The 25,073-nt window shown below is 39.7% G+C and overlaps 2 protein-coding genes across 3 annotated transcripts in view; one reads left to right on the plus strand and one right to left on the minus strand.

Moving 5' to 3' along the window:
- PIGP (phosphatidylinositol glycan anchor biosynthesis class P) overlaps positions 1–12,323 on the minus strand; it is a 152,431-nt gene extending 140,108 nt beyond the window's left edge. The window contains exons 1-4 of one of the 2 annotated variants that reach the window (XR_009726350.1): positions 12,141–12,323; positions 10,553–10,625; positions 9,375–9,493; positions 7,535–7,960 (exon numbers count right to left, since the gene is read on the minus strand). Coding sequence is in view for 1 of the 2 variants with exons in the window: in XM_061359148.1 (XP_061215132.1) it covers positions 7,830–7,960; positions 9,375–9,493; positions 10,553–10,625; positions 12,141–12,222 (405 nt within the window). In the remaining variant the exon portion in view is untranslated. Of the gene's footprint in view, positions 1–7,294; positions 7,961–9,374; positions 9,494–10,552; positions 10,626–12,140 lie in introns of those variants that run through there. The other variant, XM_061359148.1, reaches the window with a different exon arrangement.
- Positions 12,324–13,535: 1,212 nt separating this feature from the next.
- The window catches only part of TTC3 (tetratricopeptide repeat domain 3), a 69,251-nt gene continuing 57,713 nt past the window's right edge, over positions 13,536–25,073 (plus strand). Inside the window, exons 1-8 of the mRNA XM_061359159.1 lie at positions 13,536–13,621; positions 15,193–15,238; positions 17,859–17,991; positions 19,134–19,218; positions 20,395–20,448; positions 22,323–22,446; positions 23,393–23,478; positions 24,230–24,324. Of these exons, the coding sequence (XP_061215143.1) occupies positions 13,547–13,621; positions 15,193–15,238; positions 17,859–17,991; positions 19,134–19,218; positions 20,395–20,448; positions 22,323–22,446; positions 23,393–23,478; positions 24,230–24,324 (698 nt within the window). The 5' untranslated portion in view covers positions 13,536–13,546. The remainder of the gene's footprint in view (positions 13,622–15,192; positions 15,239–17,858; positions 17,992–19,133; positions 19,219–20,394; positions 20,449–22,322; positions 22,447–23,392; positions 23,479–24,229; positions 24,325–25,073) is intronic.

A 25,073-nucleotide genomic window follows, 5' to 3' on the forward strand; every position in this document is an offset into this window, starting at 1 on the left:
GAAGGAACCAACTCCTTTCCCTGTGGAAATGGCAGTTACCACACGATCCCCACACAGCACAGTGCTCCCCAACACACAACAGTAAAGAGCCATTTGCCTTACACAGACATTGTCACCATTTAGGGATGCATTATGTAAAAGGCACACTCTGTAGGTTCTTCCTTGCTAATCCTTACCTTTCTGTTGAGACCATGCTGCCTCTTCCTCCTTTATAGCTTCAGTGCCTGCCCTGCAGATGCCAAGCAGTGGGCTGTGGTCCCATCTTTAGAAAACACCAGTTTTCTAACCATTTCTGACCACTGCATGCTTGCGGACATATATGCATGGCAAGAGCAGGTGTTACTACTATTGCAGGACAGCAATGATGAACTAACAGCTGCAGGAAAACACAACATAAATGGAGGCCAGCTTCAGCTCCAACTGAGACTGATCTTCCTGCATTTAGGAGAGAGTTTTTGAGCTGGAGGGATAAGTATCAATGGGTGGCACTATGTGCTGATGTTGAGGACTGGTTATTAACTCCAGACAGCTGGTGGTCAACCAGCCTGAACTGGCAAATGGCTCACTGAGATGCATGAAAAAAGCCTCCTGGACTTGCTGGCAGCAGCATGGCAGAACACTGCCAGGTCCTAAGTCAGTTTTTGGTTGACGAAGCCTTCTGAATATTTTGAGAAATAGAAAGCATTGCCTTCAGTGTAATAACTGTTTTCTAAGAGCATTGGTCAGTCGGAGCAGCTTCCAGTGGGGTAACTGTTAAAACAAACAATGCAAGAACACAAGACACAGTGTAGACAGTGGCCCTACATACTAACAGAACCACATCAATACTGGATGGGGCATCTTATTCCAAGTATTTTGGTAATATGTTCAGACAGAATCTGAACATTTTTAACTTCTTCAGAATTTCCAGATACAGCAAATCCCAGACAAGAGGCCACTGAGAAAGTGCAGATCAGCTACCCAGAATGAGAGTGATAGGTCTGCTGTATCTTGGAAAATTATATTCATATCTGACATGAATGGAATAAAGGGGGGGGGAGGGGGGAAGGATGATCAAGTACATAGATTACACAAACAACAAAACAGGTCAGAACTTTTCAGCCTGAAGATGTGACCAAGTATATCAAGGCTAGGTTTGGTGCCACAGGGCTTTGAGCAACCTTGTCTAGTGGAAAGTGTCCCTGCACATGGCAAAGGGTTGGAACTAGATGATATTTAAGGTCTCTTCCAGCCCATGGAAACCACAAACCGTTCCATGATTGTGATTCTATGATAAACATAGTCTATACTATCTTGAGTGGTTTGGAGAGAATGACTGAATATGAAATTTAAGTAGTAAGATGCAAATTCAAAACAAAAGGAAGTAATACTTAATCCAACTTGTGATTACGCTGTGATGTTGTTGAAACTAAGAGTTTACCTACTTAGAAAAAGTAAATTAAAGATTTTCATGAAAAAATATAAACATGTAACATCTGGTTCAGAAGTTTCATATTGTTGCAGGCTGGGGAAACATTCTGGGGAAACATTACTAGCTTCTTTCTCTAATCTTTGCTCTTACTATTATAGCAGGCATCGTTAGCCAGTGTTGGAGGCAGGATATTAGCTATATTTATCTTTGGTCTCCCATGAAACAGCTATTTTAATATTTGCAAACGGCTATATCCCCAAGGCATCAGATGTAGATATAATGACATAAGTGCTGTTAAAAATCTACACCTCTGGAACAGAAAAAAAAATCTTAATAAAAGTGTGTTCTTTAAAGCAGTAGAACAGACACTGTTATTAGAGAAATACTGTTGGATAGTGAATGACGATATTGCCAAAGGCTGGTGGAAATATTCAAACAAATCATCTTGCACATCTGCTGAAGTCTGACAACACTGCATTGGTCTGAACTGATTCTATTTCTCAGTCTCTGCTACACATTCTGTTTGGTTTCTCCTGTATTGTCAAATTCCATTTCAAATTAAGGTAACATTACCATACTATTTACCTGACTGGCAATATTTAACTGCAATCATTAGACAAAGCCAAAACTGTATTATCCTTTTCCTGTCAAGCCAGCCACTTTAATTTTTTTTTTGTCAAATAACTTGTCTTTTCATGTTACAACATTAAAGTACCCTTATTTGCACACTAAATATAATATGCATTGTGATCCCTTACAGGCTGCTAATAATTAAGAGAAGACTAAAAGTGAACTAATAGAAATACAGCATCTCTGTTACTTGGCTGGAGTTAACTTTCAGCTTTCAGCTCTGGTTTGTTACTTCATCTGCAGTTTGACCTTACTAAGATTTCAGTAACCTCAAAATGATCCATCATTTACAGGAAAAAGATAACAAAGCATCCCCAAATACTGAGTTCATCATGAGCTTACTACTTCAAAGACAAGACTAGAAACACAGCATTTTACAAATTAATTTGTATGCTCAAGATCTCTGTTCCACCTAACTTCCCTTAGTAGTTCAACACTTCCAGCAAATGCTGCCTTTTGATTATCTTTGTCTAAAATTACAAGAGCAAAAGACAAGTTCATGTTCCACTTGTACATGAATGCTGGGGAGTTATCCAGACAATGCCTACACTTTTATATTGCTATTGCATGTATTCATGTGAAAAATCAAAATTAAAAGTATGTTCATAAAACAGTCCTGAATTCTACTTGTAAGATCTTCCAAGACAAGATCTTGGAGGATACATAGATCCAAGGGAATAATATCCTTGCATGATATTAAAGTTCTTTGAGTGTTCTTTAGAAAATAATGCTAAATTATTAGTAGTAATGCAGTAATAATTTGCATTAAGGGAAAAAAACAACTATCACAATCACATTTTTTTCCTAAGCTACATTTATACTGAGAGAATGACAACAGCAGTAGGACTGAGCTGCCACAACAGAAAAAGCAATCTTCCAAATAGCAGCTTTATAAGCTCAGGAAGCAAAATTCACCCCCTTCTCTGAAACACATATTATTTAAAATTACATTCAATATGATTGTGATTTTCAGACTGGTTTAAACTATCAGCTGGTTTTAGCAAAAGGCTGAGATTTAAGTTGATACAGAAACTGCACAGCATGCCAACAAAATTTACTTTGGCAATTTCTCTGTAAGGGAACTGGCAGAACAAGACTAAATGCTTCCAAAACTTTCTCCTCAGAATACAGTTCCATTCATGAATAGAGGGAGACGTACAAAAAACCCCATTCATCCCAGTTGTTTTAGAGCTGACTGGAGATCTAATAGTACAGCAGCAAGCAGGCCTTTGAGTTAAACATTTTAGGCACTCAGACTCAAGTGCCGATGGAAAAGATGCATTACGGAACAAAATTTATTTACACAAAATCATTTATTAACTGTTCTGTTTGTAAGTCAGAAATGCTTTACCATTTACACCCAAAAATGAAACTAAAGTCCATAGAAACTGCCTGGTAAAGAAAGCAAGTACTCAAAAAGCTTTTTCTTCAAGAGGGCTTTAGCGGTAAGTTTCTGTAGGTGGGAGCTTCAGCATGAATGTGAATTAGGTATTAGAGAAACACTGTATTAAGGCAAAGATCTTGTAACTTCTTATTACTCTAATCAAACTTACCAAACTGAACTGCTAGAGATAGAGCTAAGATATCAATGTTACACTCTCATGGCACAGAATGCTGGAGCAGGGGAAAAGAGGAAGAATCAAACACTATTTAGACTACCTCACATTACCTCCATTCTCATACTGAATGACAGCTGGGAAGTTCACTGTTCCTACAGGTATCGCTTCTCCTCCTTAAGGTATATTTTTAGCCTAACTTTTCCTGATATAACTCGCAGCATCTCAAGTTCCACTAAAAAGAATGTAAAAATCTGTTACTTTACCATCATTCCTTGTATACACTTTACTTGCTGTTTGAGGTAGAGTTGCATCTTTTACGTTTATAGACCACCTCGCATGGAGGTGTACCAATGAATCACCAGAGTACCAGAGAGATCTGCACTATGGAAATAAAACATACATTTTCTGTGCTCCTACTCCTAGAAAAGCTTCAGGCACACTACCTGCTTCATAGGCAGTACAAGTCCACCCGATCCAGGACAACTTTTAACTTTACAGAAATGCTGCTTGCAGCAAGAATATAACCATCTAATATTACAGCTTTCTAATTCATATGAGATGGTCTTTGATAGCACGTACTGGTATCTGAGCTTTGCCATAAAATATCTAGAGTAATTTGTTTCTTAGCTTTTTGCTTATATCCCCCAATCACAAACAATGATTATTTTAAAGATCATCAAATCAAGCTGACAGCATTTCATAGTAAGCTCTAAATATTTTTAAGACAGCCTGTACACTTCAGAATGCATCAGGTAACAGCAAAAGTGTACCTGCATATCTCAAGGAGAAAGACAACTCCATTTCACTGCTGCTGAAACAAGTTCTTTTCTCTTCCTGCAAGGGCATCACTTTCATATCTAGAAACTGAAGGCCATGTTGCCTTTTCTTTCCTTTTCTTCTTCCAGCCATCTAATCTATAGGAACAGTAAACACAAACACACAGAGAATTGTGCTAACCTCTTACTCATGTGTGCCTGTATATTTTACTTCATGGGCTTTATACATTTGAACTTCACAAAAGATCATTTACCTCTTTTGCTGTAGCTCACTGTTGAAGTTAAAGCAGCAGATTCTTCTACCAATGCTTTGAACGAAATTATGTGGCTACACAAAGAATTTAACTCTTCTACTACTTCATATGTATACACCATACATTTGCGCTGAAGCGTCCATGCTTATGGCATTCAATACAGTACAATGAAAAAGACCAAAATCAATTTCAAGATAGCTTCCCTTTTTAAATCAGTTGCATGACTCTCTTCTCTTGCAGTACTTCTCAACTTCAACATCATAAACACAGTCTGTGTTGCTACTACTCTTCTCCTTACAGCTAAGGTGGAAAGCAGAGAAACATACTTTGCCACCTATACACAAATTCAGCAACCAAAGCTCTATTATTACCTTTGGCATACAACCTTTTCATTCTAAACAGAACAGCTCTTTTTTATTTTTTTGTGACATGTCTACATAGACATTCATTCAAACACCATTTGGGGGGAACCTGCTTTACAGGATTACATTTATAGCAAAATGTGTAAAATACCATCAGTCACCAATATATAAAAACCGCAGAAGAATCCTAGAAGGTGCATTAAAATGCAAGGCTGTGGTTTCATCATTTATTTCAGCAGGCACAATGCAGTTGGTGTAACTCTGTTACTAGAGGTTGTGCTATAACAGTACACCACCAGTAAGTCAGAAGGGTGAAAATGAGGGCAAATTTAGGGTTTTGCCTTTATTTATTTAGTTTTTCTTCAGTCTCTGAGAAGAATGGATACTCGATACCCCGTCTGTGAACAGGTATGTTTTGTAAAGAAAGGCAATACTAGCAACACAGTTCAATCATTTCAGGGTTGTTTATTTTTTTTCTGAATAATATTTAAGGCAAAGTCTATATAAAACCCACTAAATAACTACAGCTGTAAGTGTGCTGTACATTTACAAAAGGGTGAATCTCTTCTTTTTGCTAGCAGAGTTGCATATCTTTTCCTTAATCACAGTCACAGGCAAGACAGTGAAATGATGGATCCCAAATACCTGCAATTCCCTACAATGCATTTATTAGCCCAATGACAGTGTTTTTAGACAACTGTCTTTATTTTGATCACAGAGGCAATTTCTGAAGTGTCAAACATTACTCCTAAGTTGAAGAAAAGGTCACTACAGTGTCTTTGAAGCACCACTACACAGTAGTGACAGAAAGATTGAGTTTCATGCCTCCAAGTTTTACTTAAACAAATGGCCCCAGTTTGCCTACTCACTTAGGTGCCTCTGTTAGTTTTCCCATAATTGTGAGGTCTGCAGTTAAATGAAATGGCGGATTCATCACTGATACAATCTTTGTCGAAGGTTTACAGTCCTTTAATTTGTGTGCTTTCAGGGCTTGAGGGCATTTTCCAGTAGCTTTTCTTTATCCTGAAGGGATTTGGGTATCCTTAACAGGGGACTAAATTAATCCCTCCATCAAATGATACCAGAAACGTGGCCTTCACTTGCTGTCAATTTAGAATTATAATCGAAATTGCCTTCTCAGAAACCAAAAGGAATGTAGAACACAAGTGGAAATTACACACACACACAAAAATTACAGGCAAGAGTTCAGTGTCTACACCATTACAGAATTCACAAGAGTAAATACACCTTCATGTCTGTTGATCGCAAAATCTTGAATCCACCCCATATGTAGGTGTTTGAGCACATAAATTAAAGAAGGGCAAAAGCATGGCAGGAGGGGGAAACAACAGCAACTGGGGGCAAACTGAAAAACAAAAGTTCACAACCATGCCTATATCTATCAAACATTGTACCAACCTACAGTCATCAGGCTTATGTACAAACACTCACTCTTGTGAAATGTCCCCAAATGACAATATACCTAAAATTTACCATTTCAGAGTGAAATGTTGAAATGTATTTTTGCCTTTTTTAAGAAGGTATTTTTCTCCTATCCGTAACGCCTAGCAGGTTTTTTCTTCAAATACAGATGGAAAAAAATAGCAAACTACTAAAGAGGATGAAAAAAACCAACAGATTATATATTTATATTAGATTGACTGTTACCAGGTCTTAAGACTTCCCACAGCACTGATGGTTGTTTTGACCATTTTCTAAAGGAACTGGCTAAGATTCTTCACAAAAAAATTCCAAACTTTCTTATTAACTTTTAATGAAATAGTGATGTTTTTAACCAAATTTTCTGCTGGTCAGAAGTTGGCTTATAGACCTAACAAACAATAATGAAGCTCTATCCACTGGCTTTCATAACCAAGCTGAATAACCTTGACTGCTGAAGATAACCAGGTGTGTGACTCTTGGAAGAAAGGCAATAAAAACTGTTTCTCTGCACGGTAACACACACCTGAAAGAAAATCCACTTTTTGAGAAACATCTGAACCACTGCCATAACAAGTTACTGCACCTTCTGCTACAACCTACGCTATAGTAACATGGACCTGCCTGTTCCTGTGTTTCCAGAATCTAGTTTTCAGTATTCTTAAGAATGGTTAAAAAAGGTCATTTCAAGATCTGTTTCAGGAAAATCTTCACAACCCACCTTCCTTATTTCTGGCAATCAATCTTTGCATTTCAAGAAGCCCACTGGTTTGGGGCAAGAGGGGGGAGATCAACGTATTTTGCTGAGTAAAGAATTGTGTAAGGAAAAGTGGACCACTATACACCTTTGCCCAGAACAAATATAAAATCACAGGAAAACCACTAACTTTAACAGGTAAAAGTTAGCTACATTTTATTAATATTTACAGATAAGAATTGTATATTTACAATGTAAACACTTCAAATTAACATAACTTCCATTTGGCCAGTGGAACACATTTTCCCTCCCTGAATTCAGAGAAACAGAGGTAAGCTATGTTTGAAAGCTATTTCTTTCATTCTTGGATGGAAATTACAAGCAGAAATCTGCATGAAATAGAACATTTTAAACTTGTAAGAATGGTTAGATAAATTAATGTGGCATAATTCTCATACCAAGGCATGTTATTAAGGTGCACGTATAATAAAATCAAGCCATCTCAAGGAAAATGTTAACATAAATTTAATTAGATTCAGGGAAAAAAAAAACCCAAACCCAAACAAAAACCAAAAAACCCACAAAACCCCCAACTTTCTTCTGCAAGTAGAAAGAGACTGGGTTACTTTTAGCTTGGAGAGGTTTTGATTTTCCTTACGTAACACTTGTACTAATCCTTTATTCAAACAGATCTTAATGACTATCTGCTATTGCAGATTCCTTTTTCAGAAAGGAAAAACATTCTGTTTACTTCACTGATGGGAATATCCCTCAGTGCTGGAATTGCTTCTTCTTGGAATTTCTTCCGCTGCTGCTTTTTTGCATAGTTATCTACAGGAAAGAATAAGAACATTTCATTCATTATAGATTTTTTTTTTCCTTTCAATAAACATTATGTAATGCAACACTGCATAAACGTAGGTGCTATAAGTAATGCTGAAAAGCCCATCTTGCCAAGGTATAATAAGATGGCCATCAGAAACACTTTACATCACGATGTCTTAGTAGAGCCTCTGAAGAAATCAACCCCACCCTCCTGCTGAAATCACTCTCTGAGACTTGGTCTAAGATGCTGTACGACATCAAATCTTAACTATCCAAGGATAAAAAGAACAAGCAAAAAAACCCAGAGTGAATAGCTCAGCCTGTAGCTTGCACACTATGCTAGAATTTTTGCTGAGAGATGCAGTCCACCCTCCCTTTATCTTGGCTGCTTTTTCCCATCACGACACAGCACCCATTCCTGTAACAGCATAAATATTTTTACAGATGCGTTTTGAACACAACTACAGAACTTTTCCCTCTGAAAAAGAAAACTTTCAAATACAATTGTTTTTCAAACATAGTAGGTACCCCGTCCCACCTGCCATACAGCCACACAAACTCTTGGGTTGACATCAAAAGAAAAGGTGACATGGGAGTGCCAATGAGAGCCCTGGAACACCAGGGTGACTAAATGGCAGTTCTTGACAGCAGCGTTAGAGTAACGCATTTCAACTACAGCCTCAACTGATTGCTTTTCCTTAGCAGTGCATTGGAATGTACTACTGTTTGTTGTAACGTACATAGTTTGTTGAAAGAATGCAACTTCAGCAGTTGCTTTAGCAACAAGTAAATTTCGCACCAAATTTTATCATCTGCATTTTTTCCGACACCTGCAAATAGTGGTGTGATTCCTCATGTGGAAGAAGGTGCAGTTGCCTGGAGAATGTTGTGAATGCCTAGAACATGTCTCCTTGGCAGGAGTAAAGGCTACACAAAAGCTGAGAGAAAAAACGAAGAACAGCTTTTTTACACAGGCAGTCACTGACATATTTAATTATGCCTCAATACCACAACATCCTCCTCTGCAACACATTGACTCCTCCTTGCCTTCCCAGTTCTGCCACTGCCATGCAGGTAGTCACACCCTTCTTCCCATGACTAGTTCATAATGCAAGGTGCAAACCTTGCAGATCTTTACATGCCTACCCCCTGTTCCTCCAAAGTGGTCTGTTTTACCAACAAAGTACTCTTTGCTAGTTGGAAACCACTACCATATGATGGCACAGAGGGAAGAGTTGGGATCATGGCTATCTTTTCATTCTAGTCCTTCAGTACTTCCAAGAACTCCTTTTCTAAATCAAAGTATTTAAAGGCTTAAAATTTGTTTTATATTACATACAGCTACATATATACATTTACAGAAATTACCAGTTGAATATAAAAATTAAAAAACCCAAAACAGAAAAACCAATAAAATTACCTGTAATAGTATGTGTGGAGTTAAGCGGAGCTGTACTCATCATGTTAATACCAAAAAGTAATATATAACCAATTCCTACAGCAACCAGTAGATACACTGGTAAAGCAACTGCCCAGTATCTGAGGAAGAAGATTTTAAAATTCACATATCATAATAACAAACACCTAATGATACAACAGTTTTAACATAGCAGTTGTTACTGTATCTCGCACAAACTCAGCCAAGAGAAGAAAACACCACCTCTGAAAAGGGGCTGTGGCCTCTCCCATTATTACTGACTGCAGAGTCACCAAAGCTAGTCTCGTATAGATCCTCAAATAGATTTCTTACCTATGTGTTGGGGTTTTTTTTACTACGTTTTAAAGATACACTTTGTGGTTAAAAAGAATACTATCTTTGTACCACCTACAGGCCTAAGGAAAAGGGATGAGAGGAATCATCCCGGGAATAATATTCCTCCAGAAAGTCTCTTAGGGAGGATGTTGAAAAACTGGAACGATATGTCTTATACAAAGGAAAAAGACAGGAAAAGATGATACAGTACTGTTGTTTTATATGGAGAAAGTATTCAGCCACTGGCCGCTTTCTGGCCAAAGTATGGGGCTCAAGAAATGCACATTTATCAGGCTTTAAATCTTTAAATAAACGTCAAGGGGTAACGGATTCAATGTTAAACAGGTTAGATATAAGAAAGAAGTTTTTTACTGTGAGGGTGATGAGGCATTGGAACAGGTTACCCAAAGAAGTGGTAAATGCTCCATTCCTGGCAGTGCTCAAGGCCAGGTTGGATGGAGTCTTGGGTGACACAGTTTAGTGTGTGGAGCTCCTGCCCATGACAGTGGGGATGGAATTAGATGATCTTAAGGTCCTTTCCAACCCTAACTACTCTATGATTCCATGAAGTTTACTGTATTTTCACTGGCAAAGTTCCTGAGAACAAATTTATCATAAAACATCCAAATACTATTGCTTTTCTCACCATAGATACTTACCTACATAAACAAAAATGCTTCAAAAAGATTAGAGTCCTTTATCATAAAAAACTGGATTAAATACAAGGCCACTATATAAAAAAACCCCAACCAAACAGAAAAAAAACCCAACTTTTGTTATTTGAGGATATTTAAGGGTGTCTGACACACATATTCAGGCTAAAAAGTTCAACTGGCTGAACTTACTTTTGAGGCCAGTATGTTAGTCCCAGTGAGAACAGCCAAGTCTCGGGAATATAAGCCCAGATGAGGTACAACACTGCATGAAAGAATTAAGAGATCACAACAGTACAATTTATAGTGGTTTACGCTTCCCTAGTTTTAGAGCAATATTTTGCGTTTACACTATTTAAACCAAAGTAGCTCAACCAAAACATTGTAGAATATACGTCTCAGGCACAAAACCTGCCCAACACAGGGACAATGTTTTGTAGGTGGTTATACGGTATCATTTTTATATTTGCTTTAACATTTACTTTCTGATTTCCCATACAGACAGACAAGAATTTCTTGCAAGTTGAATGGCAAAACAAAGAAAGGCCTTAGTAAAAGGATGTCAAACAACTCTGGATGTGGAAAACACAGTAGAAAATAATCACATGGTGAATCATGTGTTGAGAAAAGTTGGTAGAATTACAGTACTTGGATAGAACTGGTCAGATGCTGTTACTTGAAATACTGACTGTTGGCAAGATAATCATTTTCATGTTAACAAAAACAATACCAAGAAATTTTGTTTCCTAACAACAAATCCAGACAAAAGTTTAACAAAACTTGAGGGGAACAGATTAGTACCTGAACAGTGACACAAGCTGCAGAACTGCAGTGGCTTCCTGTAACAGTAACAGAAATTAAATACTTTCATTTCTTCTTACTTTCTAAGGGTGAGACTTACTGTAGGATCCTGGTTTATTGTTTGAGTACAGTATAGTTGCAGCAACTTTTCTTGTGTTGAAAAAGTGCCCTCACTCTCTCAAGCCTTGGTCCTGTGGAGGCATGCAGGGTATTTGCCCCAGTATTTAAAGGATGGCTACAAAGAGGATGGAGACTTCCTTTTTACAGGGAGTCACATGGAAAAGATGAGGGGTAATGGGCACACATTAGTCCTGGGAAGATTCCAATTGGACACAGGAAAATTTTTCACAGTAAGAACCAGCCACTGCAAGAATCTCCCCAGGGAAGTTGTGGGTTCTCCAACACTGAACGCTTTTAAGGTCCAGCTGGACAGGGTGCTGGGAGGTCTAGTCTAGGTCATGCTTTGCCATGAAAGGTTGGAACAGATGATTCTTGAGGTCTTCCAACATGGTATTGTGTGATATGCCAAAGCATCTGTCACACCAACAAATACTGGTGTAACCCTAATCATTCTCCATTGCTGTTGGCCACAATGCCTTATTTTTTTAATTTCCATATTTGGGTGGGGAAGGTTACACCACGCGCATCAACAGTGGTTACTGAATACCAACCATGTCTGCAATTCAAGTAAAATAAGCTAACAAAAGAATGAAGAGAATTTTGTAAATAATCTGATTCTGTAATATTACTAAAGGTCCCATAATAAGGTTCAAAACAGACAAAACACGAGGAAATTACAAAAGGCAATGACACATCTTTGTAACAGCAGACAGGTTTGCTCATCTTTTCACCACACATCCTTGGAACAGACGGTGTCATACAAGTTTGATCCTTCCCAGGCGGTCTTACCGGGAACTACATTTGCCTCGTAATCAAAGCAACACTTTCTGGTGAAGTACTCAGCACACGGTATACTTACTGAAGCCAAACCACGATCCTAAAAAAAGAGCAAATCCATATATTGCCCTTTCCGGCAGTGGGGCTGGAGAGTTTTCAACCATGTCCGTCTCTTCCCCTCTAACTACGGGGGGGAAGAGGGGCGGCAATGGAGAGTGCGGAGAGGGGAGGCCGGCACACAGAGGACACGGTCAGACGCTGTCACAGGTTACCGGTCGTGGGTGCACGACCCCCTTCTTCTCAGCCCCGCACGCCTCCGCGGTTTCGCTCGCTCCACACACAGGAACTGCGGTGTTACCGACCTACAACCTCCCCCTACACCTGCCCGCACCCCCCTCCCGTCCCTCTGTCTCCTCCCTTTCAGGGTCACGGCCTGGGCAGGGAGGGAAGAGCAGGAAGAAGGTGTGCCCCAGCCTCCCGCCAGGCCTCATCCCGCACATGCGCACCCACAGCCCCGCCGGTTTTGGGCCCTCTCGCGGCAGCAGGCGCGGAGCTTGTGAGTTCCCTTTACGTCAGGCGGCAGTCAGCCAGTCACCAGAGCCCGGCTGGGTGCGGGTGGGAGCTGCTGAGGGCCTGCGGAGCCGAGGGGTAGCGACTGTGGCGGCGGCTGGTGAGTGGGGCGGCGGCGGCGGGTGCTTCCCACCTCCCCGTGTCTCGCCGGGCTCCTGAGCCCCCTTCGTCCATGTGGGGCTGGATCCGCGAGGGTGATGCCCGTGTCTCCGGAGCTGCCGGCGGAGTGACGCCGGGCCCAGTTCGGTCAGCCTGAGGCGGACACTGGTGCTGCCGGCGCTGAGCCGCGGGGGAGCTCCTCTGGGTCGTTGAAGCTCTTTATTGCTGGGAGGACCGAGCACGGGCAGGGCTGTCCCGGCAGGAAGCGCTGGGCTGCGACACGTCAGTGGCGAGCCTCGGGGTTTCCGGGGTGTAACGGCGGCGGGAAGCCCAGCCGGCTCTAGTCTCGCCTTTAGCGGGACTGTGGAAGGGACGGGCGCTGCCGGGCGAGCCGCCGAGCAGCAGAGGGATGCGCGGCGTGGGCCAGGGCTGCCGCGCTGGGTCTATCAGGCGGGGCTGCCCGGGGCTTTGACTCCGCTCACCTGGGACGTGGCAATAGTTCTGGGATGCTGCCCTCTGTCCGGCTGGTAGGAACTGCCCGTCCCTCTGCTGCCAGTCTGGTGTGAGGGAGCGCACTGGAGTCTTGTCAGGCATCGGGGACTTGGGAGAATGGCAGTCGATTTAACTAGCTTTTGACCGATGCTTTAAGATACTCTTTAGCGCATTAACCTATGCTGTCTGAAAATAAGAACACATCTTTCGTGAAACTCTTGCAAAATGTAATTTAATACTGTGATCATTTCAAGTCTTGCAAAGCATGTTAGTTGCTTCTTCCCTTCATGCCTTTCTCATTATCCTTTTCTCTCAGGATCATGTACCATGGGTGAACCTGTACTCAAGTCTGAGTCTGCAGGCCTGGCTTTTTATGCTGATCGTAAATCTTGCTGTGAATTGGTAAGTAGGGTTGGAACTAGATGAAAAACTGGCAAGATGTTCCAGTGGAGTTTATACCTATATCTGATCTGCAGAGTAATTGCTACTGTTGGTTAATTCAAACTGATGCAAAAGTACGTTATACCACTGTTATTCACTTTCAAAAGTACTAAAGTGGTGTATAGCATAGAGACTGTATCCTGCTATCGAGTAAGTTTTACTTAGTGCATATACAGCTATGTGAAATGAGATGGTGATGTATAGGTCCTATTAGGAGAACTTGACCAACTGTTTGGCTGTGTATCTAGTCCATATTTGGGATGCTATATCTCCAAGTGATAGATTCACTTCCTGTAACTGCAGAGCAGTCAAAGCTTAGTTCATGTAAGTTCAAGTCTGCAAATTAACAACAGTGTTCACCCATTCTGTGTTCTTGTCATCTCTTACAATTTTTTTCTAGCCCTTTGTGCCCAATAAAGCTTCTACTTATTTTAGTTGTTTCTTTCATTGAATAAACTGTAGCACTCTTCTGTTTTAGTACTTGCAAGATTGCTTTCCTTTACTGCTCTTTTCCCTGGCTTGCTATGCTTCAGGAGCCTTAGAAAACACTGTAGTAGTTAAACTTCCTGCTCCTTGGAGAATTCAGTTATGAGTTGTTTATCCAAGTGTTGCTGCTGCAAAATGCAGGCTAGCTGGCCTAGTGTTATTCTTCCAAAGCAGAAATTAAAAGTAGAGGTAAATTGAATTTACCAATCCAGTACTGGGTCTCATTAGAAATTGGTTAGATCAATAAAGATTTTATTTTTTTCCCCTGTGTGTTCTGTGGACAAAATGAAGTACTTTAACAGCTGTGTTAGCATAAGATACTAGACATTTTATCTGTTAAGGTGATGTGTGTGCTGTGCTATGGAAAGAAAGCCCTTGGTTCTGTGCAGGTGCTAAATCTTGGTTTTCAACTTTGCTTTGGTGGGAATACCACCTTGAGCTTGACGTACAGAGGGTGTGTGTTGGGGGTGTGTGTGTGTGGTTTGTTTTGGTTTTAAATACTGTAGTAAAATCTGCTCTGTGGAGTGAATGAGATGTTCAGTCATCTTTCAAGATTAACTGATTTTGAAATAATACTTTTTTTCCTCTTTGTCATTGGTTGTCATGGTCTGTTAAGTATGTCAATGTTATAGCAGCTTATTTCTGAGAGTAAGCTTTGATTTGCATGTAACACTCTGGTAGTTCAGAAATACTGCTTTGGGTGAAATCACATGATTGCTTGTCATCACCTTAGGTCAAGTTAGTAAATCATCTTTGCACATAGTAAGTCAACTTTGCACATAGCATGCTAGTATTTCCAGAAAGTCTGCCACTGAAAGAATAAAGATCTGCCAAAGCGCATCTTTTATACTGGTCTAAGTATGTTCAATAATTACCTTTTCTTGAGAAATAAAGTCAGTGACAGAATGTAAAAATTGCTCTTATCCCTCCCTTCCCCTAATGTAAACAGTTTGTGTTGGTTTAGTATTTAAAACCAGTTCAGCAATAATAGCTACTGTAACACATTTGTGAGATGAACAATGTTAAAAAAATATGTTTATCTTTAGGGTCATGCAGTGTTTGTACAGCGATCACCAAAGAAGCCTAAAACAGGTATATAAACTAAAACAATATTACATACTTTCTAATACACTTTTTATGCTGTGTTTAGATCTTTTGATTGCTATTTCACTTTTTTTCCTTATTTTGTCTGAATAAGTAGAAAATTATTGTTTCTGAGCAGAAGCATTAGTATGTTCTTTTACACTGGAAGAATTCTCATTTTTTTCTTCACATAATGTGCAAAAGACTGCTGTACATTTGTGAGAACAGGTAAATCCTTAGTAATACGTGCATATATGCAGACAGTAAATGTTCCAGGATGGTGACTTAGGCTTGCGTTCGTTACCTGTGTGTTAATTGTAGCTATATCGTAGCTGTATGGATCTAAAGATACATTCAAGTTGATCTTTGTAGGTAAAATTCTGAAGTTGCAATATTTAAAAATAATTTTTAGTTGCAGAAAGTCAAGCGGCTCAAGAGTATGTCAAGTTCTTCAAAACTGTAACATGTTGGACACTCATGAGCACAGCCAACTATGTAGAATGGATTTTTGCATATATTCAGGATCTCAGATAATACTGCTTCTGCGCTTAGAATGGTTGATGCCATCTCAATAGTGTAAAAAGGATCTTTACCTTTTAAAGACAATCTCTAAGGGAAATGGATTATATTTTTGAAAGAGCCATGTATCATGCATGTAATGGCCTCTGGCGAAAAAAATGGAATAATATTACTGATTTTATTGTACCATGTTGCTATGAGCCACACTACTCTGGACTTATTGCAGAAAATAATTGAAGGGGTACAGTTAGAAGAGGCTCATGTTTTACCTTGAACATTAACAGCCATTAAACAGCTCACAGCCCGCGTTAGGCTCCTCATTTAGAAGACACTGTGTTTATTGATTAGACCTTAAGATCATCTAGTTCCAACCCCCCTGCCATGGCCAGGGACACCTCACAATATACCATTTCACCCAAGGCTCTGTCCAGGGTGGTCTTGAACACCACCAGGGGTGGAGCATTCACAGCTTCCTTGGGCAACCCATTCCAGTGCCTCACCACCCTAACAGGAAAGAATTTCTTCCTTATATCTGACCTAAACTTCCCCTTTTTAAGTTTTAACCCATTACCCCTTGTCCTATCACTACAGTCCGTAATGAAGAGTCGCTCCACTGCATCTTTACAGGTCTCCTACAGATACTGGAAGGCTGCTATGAGGTCTCCACGCAGCCTTCTCTTCTCCAGGCTGAACAGACACAACTTTCTGAGCCTGCCTTGATATGGGAGGTGCTCCAGTCCCCTGATCATCCTCATGGCCCTCCTCTGGACTTGTTCCAACAGTTCCATGTCCTTTTTCTGTTGAGGACACCAGAACTGCACACAATACTCCAAGTGAGGTCTCACAAGAGCAGAGTAGAGGGTCAGGATCACCTCCTTCGAACTGCTGGTCACGCTTCTTTTGATGCAGGCCAGGGTACGGTTGGCTTTCTGAGCTGCAAGCGCACACTGAGGCCGGCTCATGTTCAGTTTCTCATTGACCAACACCCCCAGGTCCTTCTCTGCAGGGCTGCTCTGAATCGCTTCTCTGCCCAACCTGTAGCTGTGCCTGTGATTGCCCCAACTCAGGTTTAGGACCTTGCACTTGTCATGGTTAAACTTCATGAGGTTGGCATCAGCCCACCTCTCAAGCATGTCAGGGTCCCTCTGGATGTCATTCCTTCCCTCCAGCGTATCAACCAAACCACACAGCTTGGTGTGATCAGCAAACTTGCTGAGGGCACACTCAATCCCACTGTCCATGTCACCGACTAAGATGTTGAACAAACCAGTCGCAACACTGATCCCTGAGGGACACCACTTGTTACTGGTCTCCAGCCAGACATTGAGCCACTGACCACAAATCTGTGTGCAGCTGTCTGGCCAGTTCTTTATCCACCGAGTGGTCCACCTATCAAATTGTTGTCTCTCCAATTTAGAGACAAGGATGCCATGTGGGACAGTGTTGAATGCTTTGCACAAGTCCAGGTAGATGACATCAACTGCTCTGCCCCTGTCCATCAGTTCTGTAGCTCCATCATAGAAGGCCACCAATTTGGTCAGGCAGGATTTCCCCGTAGTGAAGCCATGCTGGCTGTCATCGAGCACCTTGTTGTTTTTCATGTGCCTTAGCATGCCTTCCAGGAGAATCTGCTCCAAGATTTTGCCAGGCACAGAGGTGAGACCTGACTCATCCATTTTCCCCTTCTTGAAAATGAGGGTTATATTTCCTCTTTTCCAGTCATCAGGAACTTCACCTGACTGCTATGACTTTTCAAATATGATGGACATTGGCTTAGGAACTTCATTCACCAGCTCCTTCAGTACCAAATAGATAACATATCAGTGCAGTTCATAACACAGGCAATTCCTTGAGCAAGGAATGTAAAGCCTTCCAGCAGACCTGTATGATCCCATACATACTGCTTCTATACCTCCATATAAATTCTCTCTCCTTCTTCAGTTTATAAAACACTTGAAGCTGCCAGATGTATTTAGAATGTTCAAATTTTCTTGTTTTGGTTATGTTGTTATACAGCATGGAAATAACTTATGGTTTGAATGTTTATTTTGACTTCGGTTACTTGTAACGTCTGAATTGGGTAGTCTGATTCCTAACTGTTTTCTTGAAGATGTTGATCCCTGTGAAGTGTGGTGCAGTCAGCCAGTTGACGTATTAATAGAATGCTGCAACGTTATTAAAATACTCATCTTTTGGCCTCTTCTCTTCAAAAGTGAAAGCAATTCTTTGGCAGCAGATTTGAAGTAAGTGATCATATTCTCAAAGTGATTTAATCAACCTTTGTTTTGGATTGGTTTTTTTTTCTGTTTGGGGTTGTCAGTGAAAGTTAGTTGTATACTTTCAGTAGTGGTTAAACTGCCTACAGGAATGTTTTTACCAGTGGCCTAAGTTAGTTATGGTTAGAAAGGGTTTTCCTTTTCCAGGCTGAACAGCCCCAAATGTCTCAGCCTGTCTTTGTATGGAAGGTACTCCAGCCCCTTTATCATCCTCGTGTCCTTTCTTTTGACTTGCTCCAACAGCTTGATGTCCTCCTTATGTTGAGGACACCAGAACTGTATACAATACTCCCAAGTGAGGTCTCATGAGAGCAGAGTAGAGGGGCAGGATCACCTCCTTTGACCTGCTGGTCTTGCTACTTTTGATGCAGCCCAGGATATGGTTGGCTTTCTGGGCTGCAAGCGCACACTGAAGCTGGCTCGCGTTCAGTTTCTAATCAACCAAAATCCCCAAGCCTTTCTTTGCAGGGCTGCTATGTACTACTCTGCCCAACCTGTAGCTGTGCCTGGTATTGCCCCAACTCAGGTGTAGGACCGTGCACTTGTCATGGTTAAACTTCATGAGGTTGGCATTGGCCACCTCTCATGCATGTCAAGGTCCCTCTGGATGACATCTCTTCCCTCCAGTGTATCAGCTGCAACACATAACTTAGTGTTGTTGGCAGACTTGCTGAGGGTGTGCTCAATTCTGCTGTCCATGTCACCGACAAAGATGTTGAACAGGATTGGTCTCATCACCGACCCCTGAGGGACACCACTTGTTTCTGATCACCAGCTGGATATTGAGCCATTGACCACAACTGTGTGCAGCTATCCAGACAGTTTTTTATCCACTGGGTGGTCCATCCATCAAATCCATGTCTTTCCAGTTTAGAAACAAGGTTGTTATTCAGGACAGTGTTGAATGCTTTGCACAAGTCCCAAGTAGATGATGTCAGCTCTCTGCCTCTATCCAGAGCAGCTGATGTTGGCTTCCTGGATAACATGTGTAACTATTGAGTTTGTAACCATGGTCCTGCTTAGATCTAATTACCGTAAATAGTAGTAATGATGACCATATAATACAGTGCTATTTTCCGAAATAGAAACTTGTTCTGTTTTTTGAGCAGCTCACAGGTTTTAGACTGGAATTGGAAGAGACTCTGTGATTTGGAGGTTTTGGAAGACCTTTTCGATTTCATGAAAAAAGTTATTGTAAGTACTATATTTTAACTTTATGTAAGTTTTCAAGTATAATAGGTTAATTAGATCTGTACCTTATGCATCTTGGGATGTTAAATTAGACATTTCCTTTTGCTGGAGTGAATAACTTGTCTGATAGTTGAACTGCAGCTTTCTAGAAAGAGTGTCACAGGCTCTATTACAGTTTGGGTAACTTACTAAGTATTTGCAGAGTTGAGAATATAGTTGACTGGGGCCCTTGTAAATTCCTAAGGGTCAAAACTGTGATGAAAATGGCACCATTCCTGGATGTGCAAGTTAAATACTATTTTTTCCCTCATTCAACAAATGATACTTAAAATTTGATATTGTTGTTGACTTAGAACAGTGCAGAGGAGAGAATGATATAACAAATGTTCTCACCAGCTGAAGGGAAGAGATTTTTTTTAACTTTTATTTTTAATTTAGGTATGATAAGTTTAAAAAAAGAATTATCAAAATTCTGTGCTCAACCCCAAGCAACTTTCTTTGATGCGATATTCATGTACTGTGTTACCTTGTGGATTCATACATCATTATGCTGGTTTTGCTGCTTCCTCCTTTAGGCTATCTGAGTGCTCTGTTTTCACCTTCTTGTACTTCAGGGTGTCCCTACACTTTTTCCATTTTATCTCATGTGATGAGTTCTTTGTGCTGTTTCCTTCTCTGGTAGTCTCTCATTCAATCTTTATGTGTGAGAGTCTGTGCATATTCCTCTCTCCCTGTTTACTTCTGTTTCCCTCTTCTAACTACCTCAGGCTGTATCTCCTCTGTGTAAAAAGATAGTAAATTTTATTTGGAGGAGCATAAGGTCTCAGAGGAGGAAGTACTGTTGTTTTGGGTGGTTTTCATTGGATGTATCAGCTGGTTCTTTGGTATGTAGATAACTGCAGAGGTGGTTAAAGTGGCTGACTTTCCTAACCAGATGTAACAACATCCATGCATTCCTATTTCCATGTCAACATTTATTTATTTTTCAACAAAAATGGTAGGGGATTTGCTACCAAATACAAAAATATTTCTTGAAACTTTGAGATGGACCACAGCAAACTGTCCAGATGGTACTGTATTGAGCCAGACCAGAAAATGTTATTGAGCCTCAGCAGATAGAAACTAAAGTTATCAGATCTAAATAACTTGATTTTTATTTGTTTTCTATCTCTCTTCCAGAACATTCCAACTTTTATTCATGGTGTACTGAGTATTGGCAGCAGAGTAGAACGTGTAAGTTTCTCAAATTGTTTTTAATAGGAATGCTTCTTTATGTGTGAATAAAACCAAAATATTTATACAAATATCCTGAACTTGAAAATGCTTGCATAAATAAACTGAGTCTGAAGTTTTTGAAGTATATAGATACAGGACTGGAGTTGCCAGCTGTTGCAGCTCTGAGTCACAAACCAAAATCTGTGTGTGACAGGAATTGCAAAAGAAGTATCTTAAGGAGACCAAAAGGAGTGTCCTCTGTTTCTGTGCTGGTATTGGTGTGTAATGCTGAATGGCTAGGTGTGCGCAAAAGGCAAATAAATACACCTTATGTGCAAAAGCAAGAAGTTGTTGCTATATAGTAGATGTCTTCCAGAATGAACTAATGCAGAAGAAGAAGAAAGAAAATGAAGAAATAAATACTACTAAACAGAAAAACTCTCTAATGATAATAATAGTACAATTAAAATTATAATACACACACTTCCTAGTATCTGACTCTTTTCCCAGTGTTATGCTTACCCTTGCACTGTTTCTTGGGATCCTGAAGTGAATGCTTCTGTGTTTTCTTGTGTGGAGTGGTGGGTATAGCCATTGCTAGCTGGAGTTCTCCGATGCCAGGACTGCTGTTGACATTTCCTTCTTCCTCATCCTAGGGTCTCCTTGGGTTCATTTTAAAACCAGATTAGTCATAACCGCTTGATCAGAAGGAAAATTTCTGTTACACTTAAAGCCAAGTTAAAACAGAGATCTAAGCATGTCAGAACAAGCTCGGGATAAACGTGACAAGTCACAGCCCTGTGGCCTTGCAAACTCTGCATAAAGCAATGACAGTGCTGTATGATGGGGCTACAGCGCTACAAGTGGGGGACTACTGAAATGATGCAGAAGTTCTCTTCTTTGGAGATGGGTTGGAAATCTTTTATGAGATTATCAAATAGTGATACCAATTCAGTCTAAAGGACTGTGAATGTCAAGAGCAAGAGTGTGATTTGAAAACCTATTAATCCATCGCCATTGCCGAATTTGGTGTATAGTAGACCTTTACTCGTTACATTTTTCATCTTGTAAACTTTGGACAGTGAATGTTCTTAGTTTCCCTGTGTTTGTCGTTTTCTTCCCACTGTCTAGTTTCTGCTGTCTGCTGTAGGTTAACTGCAAAAGCTAAATTAAAGACGTTGAAATTAGAAGGCAGTATCATAGCTGATAATTGCAATGGGAGAATAGGTACAACTGTATGTTACTGCTGGATCACCCAGTTCCTATATGTTTAATGATAGTTTGTCTTAGTCATGTGGGTTTTTACATTATTTTTCAAAATCTGTTGGCTCAGGTAATGTGGGAATATCCCAGGCAATGGACATTCTTCACGCAATCACTCTCCTTCAGTTAAAGCTCTGTAGCTCGAACAATTAAATACAGTTTTAGTAGAAAGGAAGTAATGATTTGCAGAATAGGGTCTTAGCCCTGCCTGTGTGTCTAACAGCCTGGAGAATGTTCCTTTTTTTGATCAGGCTTGTCACTTCACACTGAAGCAATTCTGTGTGCAGTCACTGAAAAGAAGTTTCTAAATCAAATTCTGTAAATTGAGTGGCTCCCCTGTCTCCTGTTGAAGGAATGACTGTTTTCATTTTGTGAATATGCTCTATTATGCTATGCTTGTGTTATCTAGATATTTGTATTTACAAACTGTTGTCTGTTTCAAAGGCTAACAAATCATTAACAAGTGCATAGTGTAAGTGTTACAATAGTATTGTTTGTTGTTTTTACATGGAATGCTTCCACTATATTGTCAGTGAGCTGCTGTTTTGCGTGGTGGTGTTTTTGTTTTAAGACTTTGCTTTGTATAGAATTATTTTTTTTTCTTTATTTTCCTTTTTCTTCTGAAATAGGGTGTCTTTGATTTTGGGCATGGACTTGATTGGGTCAGATACACAGGTGATCTCAGTATTCTGCAGAGGCTAGAGAAACTCGGTGATTTTGGTTCAATGTGCCTTGAAGTTTTCTTTGGTCATTGTAAGTATTAACACTTTTGGGGAAACAGTGGTATGGAAAGTCACTTGTGTTGTACTTACGAAATAGCGAATGTTTGCATGTATTTCATTACTCTGGGAGCGACTCAAAAAGTGACAGGGAAAATAGTGGTGGTGTGGGGTTTTTTTCCTTGTTTTTTGTCAATTCTTCCTTGAATTTCTATATGTGGGTCATATTTACAGTGAGCGTGTCCTTTCTGAACAGAACATTTTTGCACACTGGTGTCGCTTATGCCATGTACGTGTGCCCTGTATTGTTTTAACTTGAAAGTTGCCTGAAATACTATTTGGGTCTTTCTGTTAAATGTTTGGCAGAGGTTTTTGTCAAAATACTAATTAATAGGTTAGTCTTATTTAAAAAATAAGCTTATGTAGCTCACTGAAGTTACCCTGAGATACTAGCACTGGCAGTAGAACTTCTGAAACTACAAAAAGCTCCAGGCTGCTGTATTTGACTTCTATTCCCGTATGTGGGAATAGAAGTGGCTTCTATTCCCGTATTTTTGCATATGTGCATTCTAACTCAGTTGTTGCAGTAACAGTGTAGTAGAAATTGAGCGTATGTGTGAGGATAAGAATCTTTTAATAGTTAAGAACCAAAGTACAAATTCTTTACAATACAAATCTTTACAGATCTTTAAAATGCAAATTCTTTAAAATACAGTCAACTTTCACTTGGTTGCTTGAAACTAGACAAGTACTTAAACATTTTACAGTCTGAAGCCAGTTATTTTGGGCTTGCCCAATAATAAATAAATCCTTTCCTTTTGAATGTTTCTTTTGCTTAATTTGTTTCTGTTATTTAGTTGATATGTCAAATTTTGCTTCCAGTCAGAAAACAGTGTGATTCTTAGCAGCAGCAGATAAACACTACTTCTTGTCATTGGTAACTTTTTCACCCACTGTATTTCTCTGAATTTTGTCTCCAGGCAAAGGTTGTATTACTAAAGTTGCTTTGGAAGATTGTAATTTAGTTGAAGAATTTAAAGCTGTGACCTGTGAAAACTGTAGGAAGGTGAGAGAAGATATCAGAATGTGTTTGTGCTTTTCACTTTCTGTTATCTTTTGAGGGTTTTTAATGATTATGAAAATGACCAGGTGATTAAAGGTAATGCTAAGTAATTGTCCTGACATAGTTACCTTGAGACATCCTATCCTAATAAACAACAAATTAGTTGTTTATGTTGCCAGTATACATTGTAAAGTGTTCCTTTTCTTAACCCCCAAAAAGCTCAAGGAAATGCAGTTAATGTTGGTAGAAGATTTTCAACTTGATCCTTTTAATACAGAAATAAGATGCTCTCAAATTCTTTGCCATGTGTTCCTTTAGTGTAGATGTGTAGGGTTTCTTTCTATAGAGGTCTTCTTAATTCCTGTGTCTTCCTTGCTACAATTATGTAGTTCAGGAACTGCACTCAAAGGCACTGAGTAAGGAACTGTGTGCACTGTGTTGTACTCTGCCTACTTTCCTATTTGACACATTCTCACTTTTGATGATGGCTGCACTATGGAACTCAGGAGAGCTTTTAAGTTAGTCCTGCTTTTTAATTATTGTTCATTGCATTCTTGTCTGCAAAAATTTTCATTCATGCACTTCTAAGCTTATTAATTGCAGTGAATTGAAAGTATTAAATTACAACTAATAGCACATATGTAACATTCTGTTTCTGTAAGCATAAAACTGAAGTGCCTCTTGTCAGTTTGCTTCTCGTTGCATATGAGTTTAGTTACAGTGGTTACTGAGTTGTTTTTTCTTGATTTCACAGAACAGTGAATCTATGAAACAGAAGGGAAATGAGGAGTTTTCCCAAGGAAACTTTGATCGTGCTATAATGTCATATACTAAAGCCATAGAGTTTTGGTAAGAACTAACTAACTGGTTAACTAGATTGTGTAATATAGCATGTATTCAGCTTATTCAGATTTATGCTGAGTTTTGTATAGTTTTGCATGAGCCATTTGAAGGCCGAATGATAGCTTTTTTTTTTTTTTTTTTTTAAAGTATCTAACAGATTTTTTGTTCTATTTTATTTCTTGTTGCTAATGGTTGTTTGCACTTGTACTGCCCTGAAAGTCCTCTTAGGGCTTAAAGCTGGTCTAAAAGGACTAACAGTAAGTATAGTAAAACCAGGAAAGGAAATAAGTTATCTGGTGTGAACAGCTGCTGTTGGCATGATCTTTCCTGAGTACTCTTCCAGCAGAACAGTATGACCAACTCTTGCAAATGTTTATCATCCCAGCTATGACACAGAACAAGTAAACAAGAACAAATATTTAAAGTGTGGTCTTGGCACCTGTGTATGCAAAAGACTTAATTTCCTTTTGTAAGTCTTTTTTAATTTCTTCTCAGAAGTCATTTGCCGAACAGCTTTAGAGACTTTCCCGGGCTCTGTAAATGGGCAGGGAGACTTTCTTTAAAAAGATTAAATGAGAATTTGTCTCATGTCTATAGAGCATTTGCCCATTTCCTATAGTCTGCGTGGAATGTCAAGTAGTTACAGAATGCAGGCTTGGAGTATATCACTGCTTGTGTTGTAGTTGTGCAAATGCTGCTTTTACAAGTCCTTGTGTCTGTGAAATATGGTGAAATTCGTAAAGTCCCACCTTTCA

The sequence above is a fragment of the Neopsephotus bourkii genome, unplaced genomic scaffold, assembly GCF_033783945.1.
Source record: "Neopsephotus bourkii isolate Nb327-2 ecotype Australia unplaced genomic scaffold, CSIRO-AGI_Nbou_v1 NB_962, whole genome shotgun sequence".
Lineage (NCBI taxonomy): Eukaryota > Metazoa > Chordata > Aves > Psittaciformes > Psittacidae > Neopsephotus > Neopsephotus bourkii.